General features: G+C 37.9%; 1 protein-coding gene across 7 annotated transcripts in view; it reads right to left on the reverse strand.

The window, feature by feature from the left end:
• The window catches only part of ZC3H13 (zinc finger CCCH-type containing 13), a 47,428-nt gene that overhangs the window by 14,546 nt on the left and 19,813 nt on the right, over positions 1-13,069 (reverse strand). For all 7 annotated transcript variants that reach the window (XM_075489316.1, XM_075489309.1, XM_075489332.1 and 4 more), the window contains 7 exons: positions 11,244-11,383; positions 10,335-10,495; positions 8,827-9,024; positions 7,257-7,430; positions 3,184-3,488; positions 1,638-2,102; positions 482-664 (listed from right to left, as the gene is read on the reverse strand). In XM_075489316.1, the coding sequence (XP_075345431.1) occupies positions 482-664; positions 1,638-2,102; positions 3,184-3,488; positions 7,257-7,430; positions 8,827-9,024; positions 10,335-10,495; positions 11,244-11,383 (1,626 nt within the window). The remainder of the gene's footprint in view (positions 1-481; positions 665-1,637; positions 2,103-3,183; positions 3,489-7,256; positions 7,431-8,826; positions 9,025-10,334; positions 10,496-11,243; positions 11,384-13,069) is intronic.

Consider the following 13,069-nt stretch of genomic DNA (forward strand, 5'->3'; position numbering starts at 1 on the left):
CCTTCCCAAAAACACACTCAAGTAATTTACAGTGCAAAAGTACTATGTTTCTATACAGACAAACAGAACCAGTAATGAAATGCAGTCATGACACTAAGCTTACATGTGTATGTACATGAAGTGGAGGAGACAGCGAAGAGGAGGAAAAAAATTGTACAATGAAGTTGTACAATGAAATCTCTTTAAGAAGTTTAGTTTGCTTAAAGACTACTTGGATGAATAAAAACAGAAGGTGCCAAAATCTAGCCATAGGAAGGGAGAAAGGGTATAGCATTCATGCATACACTGCGAATGAGAGATCTTACTACAGAAGTTAACTTACATTAAGGATAGGACTAGCATCAGTGTGCCATGTCAAATGAGTTAGTTATGAATTAGTGTTATGGGGGTAGAACAAGGGAAAAAAAAGGAGGGAGAGAGAAAAATACATACATACACGTTTGACTACATATGTATGTGTAAAAAATATACGTTAAAATACCTCTTTCTCTGTTGTCACGCCTGTCCCGCTCACCATGTCTTCTTTCAAAGGAGGAATCCCTTGCCTGTTCTCGACTGTCATAGCGATCCCGATCAGGGTAGCTGCTCCTTGATTCCCAGCTGTCATGGTAGTTTCCACTACTGCTGTGACCATCAACCTGGGATCCTCTAGTCCCCCGGCTTCCTAATAGAGATGTATCAACATAAAAGATGAGTTTCCACATGTAAGGAAATCCACTCATATTTAATACCAACTAAAGTAGTAACTTTTAATAAACTTGAATTAACTGTTCAGGGAAATAGAAATTGTAGCAGCAAACTCTACTTAACCAACAATTCTCAAATTGCACATTTTAATGGTAAAGTTGTTATTTTCAAACTGCAAACTCAAGACTTTCTATATCACCATCCCCTGGTCATAGCATGAGGTCACCTGACTAGGAATATAACAGTCCAAAAGCCAGTTCACATTTGTTCTGAGTAGGATGTAAACTTATAGACAGTGCAGCAGGAATAAGCAGAGAAAGTAGAGATCATTTTTCCTGTAAAAATTGTATGGCATTTTCCTAATGAAAACATCACAATAAGTCTGAGAAAGCCAAAATATATTTACTAGATGATTAAAAGGTGGTAAGCGAAGCTGTTCTACAAAGTGCATCAGGCTTTCAAAAATACTGCCAAAGCTTAAAATCCCAGGTTTTTTGGTAAATCAAGAAGGGCAAGGTGGGGAGGTGAAAGTTTTCAGGTAGCTAAGACATGCAGTTGCTTTTGAAAGAGAACAAAAAACCTGCCACCCAGTACTTTGAGACACACTGCCCCCTACGATTCTTCCACTACACATCAGCCTCTTACTTGTGTTTGTAGCCCATGGGAAAACCTAGGGTTGCAGAAACATTAAAGTGGTGTAAGGGTTAGGGTTTGTTTTAAAATAGGATGGCAGAATACTAATGTTATGCCAATTTAATGAACTGAGAACACAGAAGTGCCATAAATGTAAGCCACTGTTCTAATTTAACAACAATAGAATTGAACATAGCTTTAAAAGCATGAACTATTTGGCAGCACTTCCATATCAATTATCAAACAACACAGTATGAATGTCAACATTCAATCTCCAATGATAGGGACACTTATTAATTTTTTAAATCACGCAATACCCTTGTCAGATAATTCTGGACCTCTGCCTCGACTTCTGCCAGCTCTATCACTTCTGCTCTCATTTCTGGAGTCACTTCTGGAGTCATTCCTTGTTTCAGCACGAGAGCTCTCCTCTCTGCCGTGGGATCTTCCATAGCTGCGTGAGTCCTCCTGATACTGGTCATCCTTTTTATGGGTATCGCGACTCTCTCTGTCTCTGTAGTCATGGGAATCTCGTGTGGAGCGCGAGTCTCTCTGATCACGACTATCTTTGGTATCTCTGCTATAATCCCTCGTATCTCTGGAGTCTCGAGTGTCTCTGGATTCCCTTGTCTCCCTCCGATCTCTGTTGTCTCTTGTCTCCCTCCGATCTCTTCCATCACGAGACTCTCTGTCATCTCTATGATCCCTGGAGGTGCTCTGCTCCTGGTCATAATCACGATCATCTCTTGTTTCTCTTTCTTTTTCCCTTTTCCCTCTAGTTTCTGTAAAATGTTTAAAAGAATGTTATATACCTAGCTTAATCAGAGCAAGCAAAATTCAGCACACAAATAACACTAAAATAATACAGTCAAAAATATACTTCTGACGTACACACAGAAACTCAAAATTAATATGTAAGTAGGAGAAGATCATGTTGGGTACCCACCTATATATTCAGTAAGCTTTAAAGATCTTTCTGTGAATTTGAAGCTGTACTTTACAAATATTTACCTCTTCAAAAGACAGTAAGTATAATAAAAGTAAGTTTCAAACATATTAGAGAGCAAGCACACTTCAATAATTTTAAGGTAGGATCATTTCTTCTCCAATCATAGATTCCTTTTTTTCTCCACACACACATATTTTCAGGAAATTTGTGCTTTATTTAGACCACTTGCTTTTAAGACCTCAATGCCCTGTTAAAGTTTGTTTGTTTGTTTTGTGGGGTTTGTTTTTTTTTTTTTTTAATTATGTATTTATAATGTTACTGCCACAGGAAGGTAAGTTTACAGCCAGTGTAAAAAAAAAGCTGACGTGTACTCTTTGTGATCTGTGTCTTGAGAGAAACAGCATGCTTGCCCATTACAAATTGCTCAACCAGCTTTCAGATTTCCAGAGGGAATGACCATTTCTTTGCACACACCTCACAATGTCAATTAAAAAGACAACAGACAGAGCAATCAGTGAGGAATGGATTAGCATTTGGGCACCTCACAGAAAAGAGTAATAGTTACTTAAAAGTATCCTGCTGTCACTCAGCTGATGCACTAGTATATGCCTGATACCAAGAGAAGATCACTTACCTACTGACACCACCATTACATTACACAAGAAACACCTAGACAGATGCCTACAGGATCTTTACAATCAGCTGGGCCTACATAAGCAGTCCTATCAGGAATACTCAATTGCACAGTCCCTGAAAACAGCACCACCAGCACAGGAACCATAATACAGCCAGTATTTTCTTCACCCTTAGCCATTGGAATAGGTGCAGACAATGCCACAATTTGAAAATCAAGTTTCAAAATGCAATTTTCAAACAAATAAAAATTATTCTGAAGCACTATTTTTAATTCATACCATCCCGCCTTTCATGGCGCCTATCGTGAGACTGTGAAGTTCGATCACGATCATGTCTTCCCTTTTCTCTTCCAGGAGATCGGTGTCTTGAAGGGCTTCGCTTCCTCTGAGGAGAAGAGTGTGGGGGATAGGGAGAAGATGATCGCCTTGCAGGCGGGGAAGCTGTCCTTTGATAGGACGGAGAAGGAGTTCTTTTGCGGTGTGGGGAAGGAGAATGTCTTTGAATGGAGGAGCCTGACTGTGACGAAGAGGAGTGATGTCTGGAGGATATGGGAGAATGATGCTGACCTGATGGGGAAGCAGACCTGCAAGGAAGAGTTAGAATAGGCACGCAGGTAATATCTTGATTTGAAAGGTTCTTACCATACCCTACAAAAAAAGAGTGATTAAAATAATTTGTGCATTCTCTACCCCGTCTGCTGAAAACAAGTGCTGTTTCTATAAAACATCAAAGTAGTCTTCCCTCAAGGGTACCAAGGGTATCCTTTCAAAGTATGCTTATCTTTAAATGGTTGTAGCTTATTTAATATCTAAGAACAAGCTGTCCAATCAAAATTATATTACACAGCTACCAGAATGCTTTCCTGGGGGAAGGGAGGGAGGAGTCAGAAAAAACAATGATCTTCTCCCCCACCCCCAAACGAAGAACAATTGTTTTCTTCAATATAAAATGCTTTTTGGAGTTCATGGTAGAATTAGGCATGTAACTTTTACACAATGTTACCTAAGGGGAATTTTTCTTCTTTTGTTTACAACAGCATTCAATTTTTTAGAAAGCAACAGTGTCTCCTTCTTGTGCACTTCTAACTTTCTTTTATTATAAGCACTGATCTTCAAACAATTTAGGCCTGGATCCTGAAAACCCCTATGCGTATCTACTTAAAATTTTAGCAAACATGAATGTTCACACAAACAGGGAAAACTCATGTCTAACAGAATAAGAAAGTATACAAAGTGCCTCTCATCTTTGAAATCCCATCACTTAACAAAGATCATTTACACAACAGTAAACAAATTTCCTCATAATATGTTATCCCATGCACAGTCTAACCTGGACAAACACACACTTCAAGCCTTTGAGCTCAGTAGTGGGTTTTTTTCCCCTTATCAGCACCAAAGCAACTTGCAAATATCTTTTCTTATGAGATATGCATTGCCTTAACTCCTAACTCCCTTCCACTTCACAAAATTCCAGAGACTCCAAAGAGACGAGCAGGAGTCAGAAAAACCACACATGGCCAACAGACATTCAGAAATCCCACTTAAGAAATTTAGTTCCTGCTTTTGAATGTCCATATACAGTGTTGGTGACTTCAAATAAACGTCCATATCATACAGATGAAGCTCTCTGTTTCAGGTGACTCACAAATGAGGGACTACTTTACCAAAGGCAGTAGTACCTCCCTGCAATCTTCTGCAATAGCCCAGCAGTTGGTAAAGATATGTATGTAACACAGCACTTGCTAAATATCTTGCAAACATCACAAGAAATTCTTCTCGGCGAGATAGCTCATGTCATTCTCTGAAGAGAATGAGCTCTGGAATAATTCAGTTTAGCAGGCTTACTGCCTGTCATGACAATATCCAAGAGCCAAATGGACAGTTGCCCAGCCAATGCTACTCTGCAGTGGATCTCCTGGCTAGAGGCTTCTTAAAGACCCAGACTCTGCAGGTAAAAAGATTCTCCTCATGTCAAGAACACAGAGCAATGACTCAGCTTCCAAGGAGCAAAGCTCTGGGAATGGAATGCAAAGTGTAATCACTGGCAACCTGAGGCAGGAACTGAAGTCTGTAAGGAAGTCCTTTTTAGGTAAAAGATAACATGGTGGAAATCTTCTATTAATATTTGTATTTCATCTTTCCTTCTAGTCAATGTCAGTGACTCAAGAAAACTGCCTTCAGAGCCCCATGGAGTAGTATGCTGATAACCACAGGATCAATCTCACGAAGATGGTGGTTTCACAGCCAGATTCCATTACAGAACCAGATATATTCACTAAAGGAAGCATCTTGACTTGATTGTTGAGGCACTTCAGACTTGTCAATTGAGAGAAGTCAAACAAAATTTTTGCAGAACAGGCTGAAACAATACTTGAACTGAGCCACTTCATCTCTACTAGAAAATATACCCAGAAAAGTGGCAGAAAGATAGGGGTGAGACAGAAGAATAAATAAAACCAGCCTTTGGAACATGCTTAACTAGGACACTCCGAAGAACAGGCTGCATCTGTTTTTTCGATTTAATTCATACTGTGTCTGTAAGCTTGTACGCTCAGATATTGCCAGGTCTGGAGACTATCCCACTGAGACGTGTTTATGATGGTCAATGCCAGAGAATATTTGGACACCTCAACAATAGACTAAGATTCTGTATCTCCTTGTCTGAAGACCTAAAAGTGCATGGGATCCAGCTGATGCGCTCCTGATGTGGCTTAGGGATGACTGTAACTTCTACATACAGTTTGACCTCCAGGATGCTTATGTGTAGCTTCTTTTGTCCGGAAAATTAAAAAGCCTCAAGGTCTCCTTCTGCATGCTATCAGTAAACATTCCTCATGGATGGCAGGAAAGAGGAAGCTCAGTTTCTCTGTCTCCATGGATATATACTCATGCTGGCTGCAGCTTTCCATCACAAGAGGGAAGGTCTGACCAGTGGCTATTCCTGAGGAAACAAGTAGCCTGCATGCCTCTAAGACGACAATTTGTATACATTGTCACATACAAATGAAACAGATGGCCTGGAATTAGTAGTAAAATTTCCAAAGCACTCAAAGTAAAATTCTGTCAGGGTCAGAAATTACTGACAGAATCTATATAATCTCATGACTTACCATCTTTAAACTAAGACTACATTTACTTTTCACCATTAAACCATTATTATGAAACATAGGATTACCAAAATCGGCTTGCATGGAAAGCTATCAGTGGTTTGGAGACAAAACATTTCAAATATCCTTCCCTGCTTCCAGCAGAAGGCCCATTTATCTTCCCTGCTTAACATTCCCTTGCACAACACTTGATATGTCTGCATAGGACCTCCAAGCAGGCAGTGATGAGCAAAATACTGGAGTAGGTTAGCAAAAGTGGGGAAAAAAAGAGTACTGCAAAGGTATTTTTCAGTCTCCTGACTACTGCCAGCTGCAGGAGGAATGGGCTGCTCTACTCCCTTCCCTATAAACAATGTATTTTAGAGAAAGTGTCCAGTGCATCTAGCCTAATACAACATTGTTCCAGCTGAATTGAGTCACCACAGCAGCAAAAGAGCTTGCTTACGACTCTTAGGATTGCTGAATGGATGGGGTTTATTTCCCTTGTTTTATCAGCATGAAGATATATATGACATCTGGTGTCTTCCCCCCACCCTTCAACAGAAGTTCAGAAAATAAGGCTGCCCTCCCCTCCATTATACAAACATAGGACTGCAGTAGTATTTAGCACTGTCATTCTAAATCTAAGCTTACAGACTCCTTCAGACCAAAATAAGAAGCCTTCTCCTTTCTTTTTAATGGGTGGTACAAGATTTTTTTCTAAGGCCCCTAGAAATAGCAGGATGGTATCTTCCCTGAAGCTTCCTCCAAGAAGGGTCTCTGAAATTGTCCTCGTATTATACTGTTTAGTCAGTTGTGCTTACTTTTCAGGAAAGATGTGTAGAACCAGGATCTGTGTATTACCGTACCTATTTTAGAATGGAGAAACTCTGCTCCTTCCCCACCTCCCAGATAGAAGACCTCACATTTTCTACTTTTTAGGAAGGGGGAAGGTGAGGAAGAAAAAAAAAAGTTCCCAAAGGATGACAGACCGACTATGTCTCATATCAGACTTCTGAAGTTCCACCTGAAGCCAAAATATTTTAGAGGAACTGACAAATGGAAGCCTGCACCATGACTTGTGTTCTTGACATGGCAGGTACTCTCAATGTAGTAACCTGGCAAAAAAAAAAGTCTCAGAGCTCAAGTGCGTGAGGCACACACATACCCACAACAGGCACATACAAACAAGTAGTCAAACCAAGAGACGAAGTTTCTAAAGTAGAACAATTCATGGAAATAAAATCCATGCAATTGGCTTCCCACCTGCGAGAGGGTGAGAAGTTATGTTTGTGAGTGGTTGACTTGGCTGGAGCTCGGGAGGTTTGTCTTCGCCTTGCAGCAGGTGGTGAATACTCCCTGGAAGGGGAAGAATTACTGCCAGAATGATCTGCAGGACTAGGAGAACGCTTCTGTCTATGGGAGCTTTCAGAGGGATCCCTGGAAAACATAAACAGCAGCTTGTTTAACAGGTGTAATATGGCATTAGTACATTTCTAAGAAATTACAAACAACTCCAAGACAGAACCTGTGCTTACAAGATTGAGAACTATCTTATAGAACCATTTGCTCCATCTATAGTTTCATATACGAAACTACCTTAAGCTAGCAAAACTCAAGAATGCAAGACATGCACTAAATTTCTTGCTAATTACTGGACTGTAAAATACAAAACTAGAATATGGTAAAACCAAAAATATATTATTGTAATTTTACCTAATATTTCATGTGGCAGTGAAACAGAATTCCTATCAATGGAGAATTATCTTGCTACCCTATTTCAAAATTTCTGTAATGTCAGAACTTTATTTAAGAAGCCTCAAGCTCACAGACATTTCCAAACACTAATCACAGTTGCAAATGAATGAAAAAGATCTATCACAACCTTCAACTATTGTACATCATGAAGATTTGACATTATTTCTTAATTCTTATTATTTAGGGGAAAAAAAGACAAAAATCCAACACTGAAATAAAAGGCTGTAGTCACCACAGCAATACCTGATTATAGTACAATGATAAGCCAAGTACTCTCTTGATCCTTTCAGCACTACCTAGAATGTTCTTTTCTACTGCTTACGACCTCCTTCCCGTAATAAAGTGTGCAAGCATGAGGGAAATAATTTATTTTAAAGTAAGAATGGTGTAATTTATTTAATCAATTAAAAATACACAATTCACTGGTCTTCCACTCCTTAGTCTTTGTTATGCCCGTTACAAAGTAAACACTTATGAACATGTACCCTATTTTCATCAAGGGAATACAGGACTTAAAAATGCAGATGTCGTATTTTTCAACTTAAATGGACACCTATGCTTCAGAAAATAACAGGAATAGTCATATTAGTCCACTGTTTGAGACGTGTATATATATATATGCAAAAGTGAAGTAATTCTAAAATCACAGTAGCCTGACTACTTCAGAAATAGTTTTAACCTACTGAAGATTAGGGGAAGTTTAAACGTGCCACTGCCAATTTAGAAAGATATTAGTCCTTTAAGATTTCAAAAAAGCAGGCAAGCAGACAAGTGAACGACTTTGATAAAGATTTTGGCAAATGAATTGCTCCACTGGTGAAGGCCCAACTTCCTGAAAAGTAATGAATCTTTCAAAAGGGCATTTTACAAACTTAGTTAGTTATGTAATTAAAACCTACCAATCTGTTAGTTATAGTCTACCAATCCATCTATATAACACATTTAAAATATTTAATGAGTACTGAAAAGGTTGTTGGCAAAGCAGGTATAAATCCCTTATTATTCAGTGTTCTATAAAAGATAACTTTAAAAGCAAGGTTACATTAATGTTAAAAGCTAATAACGCAACATAACTTACCTCTGCTTCTCTTTTTTCTCCTTGTGCCTTTCAAAGTCACGCCCTCTCTCTTTCACCTCCCTTGCCTTTTCTTCTGAACGTTCTTTTGCTTTATGTTTTTCTTTGTGTTTTTTCCCCAGGGGAGTTTCCTCTTGTACTGGTGGAGGAGGACTAGGGGTACGAGGACCTTTCTTTTTACTCTGGTTACTTTTAGAACTCCTAGAGATAAATTAACAGGGGGGTAAAAAATGAAGGACTGCCAACTATTTCAAATAATGATTTCTCAGATGTTGGCAGGAAAGTTATAACATAAAGTGCCTTGAAGCTTTTAAGATAGGATTCACCACTCCATTAGCAAGCAGCGCTCAATAACTGTACTTGACTGAAGGGTGAATGCAGATGGTAAAAATTCACATTGAGCTCTCCCATTTATAACCTTTATTTCTGAAGCAAGTGAACAAAAACAGGAATTGCTCCCATTCAGACAGAACCAGTTTTCACAGTTAAAATGCCCTTGCGTGAACTCAACGCATCAGAGGACCAGAAGTCTATGGAGCATCTTGTCTGTTTAGACTCCCATTTCTGCAATGTAATACCCCAATCACAAACACAAAATTACTTGAACAACTCATGTCTTCGATTTAACGTTGACTACCTGAGACAGGATAAAGCATCCAAATATTTTTGAATATGCATCTTACAATATGAAATAGCATGTATTTTTCCATATAAACTACCCTATAAACTAGATATCACTGCATACTGAAGGTCAGTAGGATACTAGCCCATGCTGTACATTCTCATAGCAGAAACAACATAGTTTTGTCCCTATTTTAAAGGGGATTTTTGCTTAGCAAACACAGATGTGTCTGCTTACACTGCTGCAGTAATTTCTTTCCTATCTAAAAGCTGCAGACAGTGATTCAAAAGGTCCTGCAGCCAGCAAGGACTTAGAAACAGGTTTTGGAGATAGACTTTTTGTGGCAAGGTGCCCAGTTTGAACTTCCTGTGATTTTCACATACCTTGTCCTTACTTTTTTCCCTCCCCCCCACATCCCCCACTTCTTTTCCCCTCTTGAATTCCGAGGAATTCCCTGCCTTGAAAGTCAAACATTATTTCCTGAACACCAATATGCAATATCAACAGAATGTGCAGTTGGTCAAATTTTAAACATTTCACTTCAGTCTAGAGCACCTACTTCACAGGCTGCAGCATCTCAAATAAAACTGCCTCCCACTTTTTAATGGTTTACATTTCCTCACCACCTCCCAGAGACTCTGGACATTCAAAGAGAAAAGACCTGCTTGTAAACCATGAAATTAATCAACTGACAACTACATGCATATAACAATTTTCTGCATAGGATTATTCTCAGTGCACAATTTAGACACCTTCCCCTAAAGTTATATAATCAAAAGTCCTGAAAGCAAGGAAAATGAAAAATCGTATTAATTACGAAAACTCCAATAATCAAAATCAGCATGGTTCTCTGTTCTCACTTTCTCGCAAGATGCATCTACATACTGACCTCTGCTGATCCAAAAGTGGGGAAGATACAGTAGATGCTTTCTTCTCTTTCTTACTAGCCGAAGAAGATGATTTGGGACTGGATCTTCGTTTAGGAGATTTGCTAGACTTTCTTGGTGATGGCGATGGAGATAATTTAGATCTAACCACCTCTGGAGAAATCTTGAGGAAAAGAATATATTAACCGATAAGATATTGATGCTCAAAAGCTTACCTGTATGCTGATATATGTGTCAAATATGTAAATTCAGTAGCAGGCTACATCTGAGAATATAACCATGTACACATCTACCTCAAATAAACTAACCACATCATTTTCAAAGAACACCATAAAAGGAAGATGACAGGAAAAGGGTGGGGACAGACATGATGATGCACTCTAATACATTACAAAAACTGTAACTAAAAGTTTAAAATCAGTACGTTCCCAGTTAGCACTCAAGTTTGAAAAAGTAAGACCGCCTTTCCTTTCAGGCTTTTTTTTTTTTTTTTAAATCTTCCCCAAAATTCTAGGGTTTCTAACACTTACAACTTTGCCTCTGTCACTCTACTTTACTCTCTTACTACAAGATGTTGGAAAAGGAGCTTGGCAAATGCCTTAGTGTTTTCTTCTACATGTCTACTCTGTTAAACGTTTTACTAGTTTTATAGCATCAAAATGCATTAATCCTACTCATTTAATAGCTGACTTCATAAGCAGAAAACTTGGTTATGGTGCTGATGACTGACCTGGTATTCACCACTAATATCCAAGTCACATACTGAGTTATACATGTGCCTGTTTTTTACTACTATGTAGCACAATAGTGCATCTGTAGCCCAGGAAGCTCGTGTCTTCCAGGAAACAATTAGAAGCCTATGACGTTGCTGATGACTTATTTTTTTGATTTCACATTTACGTAATACAAACCTCTTTTTTAATGACTATTTCCTCTCGTTTCTCCATGTTTTCCTGTTCCAACTTCATGAGTTCTCTCTGAATCTTTTGGCGCTTCATTTCCAAAGACAGCTCATGATCATAATCATAATTAACATCTCCATTATCAGAGTCTTTATTTAAAAAAAAGTAAATAGATTAGTAAACAATTACATATGAAATAAATAAGACTATTTAGCATACTGGATGCCATGCATAAATATTTTCATTACTTTTAAGCACTGCATGGATGGATCAATGAAGCTAAGCCAAATCTCTTCTCCAATTATGTGCGTAAACCTGAAATAACGCCAGTTAGTTCCATACAACCTGCAGTTAAATTCTTCAACTTCATTAAAAAAAACACCTTAACTTCTTTCAAAGACTTGCATCAATTATTAAGCTGAGGCAGCAAGGGAAACCCAGTAATCTATTTATTTATATTTAAATAACAAAAAAATATTAAAACTGTGTGTCTTCATAAAGACCAAAAATATGTAGAGCACTACTGAATTGGGACATCTTAGATGAGACGGATTTAAAGAGAGACGCATGATACTAGAGGATTTTGCTTAACAGAGTATCCCACAAATCAATTGATACACTTAATTAACATCTACAAATTGATTTTAAAATAAAAGAAGAGGTCTGTATGACCTCTTTCACCAGATAAACGCACACTTCAGTTTATTTCTGTTTTTAAAACATTATTACTGTTTGGTTTTCACATCAGAAAAGGTGCTATTTCTCTCACTTTTTCCTTAAGTCGTGGTTAGTTAATATCATATGCTTCAAGCCTTGCAACTGAAATCTTACTGAAAATTAAAGCAGTTTTACTCACTCTGTTTACATTTCTTATTTTGTTTATGGCTATTTAACTCTAATACTCAAAAAGCACTTCAGGAAAATAACTGTCAGAGAAAAGATGACTTCATTAAAAAGCCATTAGCTTTCAGTCCCCTTCTTACACACAGGCACTATATAAAAGGTTTTGCAATAACTAAACTCAGTCTACAAATTCCCTTCATGCGTCATGAATGCATGGGAACAGCATATAGAGAGGTGCAGTTCCTAACAGCACAGGTTCTTTCCCAGTCCATCTGTCTGCTTATATAGCACTCTCTAGAACTTATCAGACAGTAATTCTACTTAATCCACATAACTATGATCAACACTATTTTGAAAAAATCGTAATTCTCAAGCTGAAAGACTCAGTGTCTAAGACTTAAGACATTCATACTATGTATTTATATAGAACTTGAGGTTTTTATGTTCCAAACTTTTTTGACTTAGACTCTATTTCCATGTATACATGTCATAGATCAATGTTTCTTAAATCACGCCAAAAACAAAATTTAGAAAGGAGTGAGAATATATTATGGCTACTTTTCTATTCATGTATTGTGCTTAAGACACAGCAAAACAGTATTTACAACACTTATAGCACATACTATGGAAAAGCTACTTACTTAATGAAATTTACAGAGGACTCCATCCCACAAACAATTTGTAGTATACTTTATTGCAAATACATTCACTACATCTGAATTCACTCAGAATGGATCAGGATTCCCATCTTCTCTTGCAATATTGTAACTACTTCTGAAACACTGACACTTACAAAACTACATAAACACCACAGTTCATTAGAAACTGCCATAATTTCACTGTCAGGTGAACTTGGTCTCTAACAGAACACAAACTCAGAAGAGAGAGCAGAAAGACAGTCTTGTCCTCAACTGTCCACATATTAAATGGACGAGCATTATCAACAAGGACAATGAAATCACCTTTTAACCATTTTTAAAAAAAAAAACCCA

Source organism: Mycteria americana, chromosome 1 (genome assembly GCF_035582795.1).
Source record: "Mycteria americana isolate JAX WOST 10 ecotype Jacksonville Zoo and Gardens chromosome 1, USCA_MyAme_1.0, whole genome shotgun sequence".
Classification (NCBI taxonomy): Eukaryota; Metazoa; Chordata; class Aves; order Ciconiiformes; family Ciconiidae; genus Mycteria; species Mycteria americana.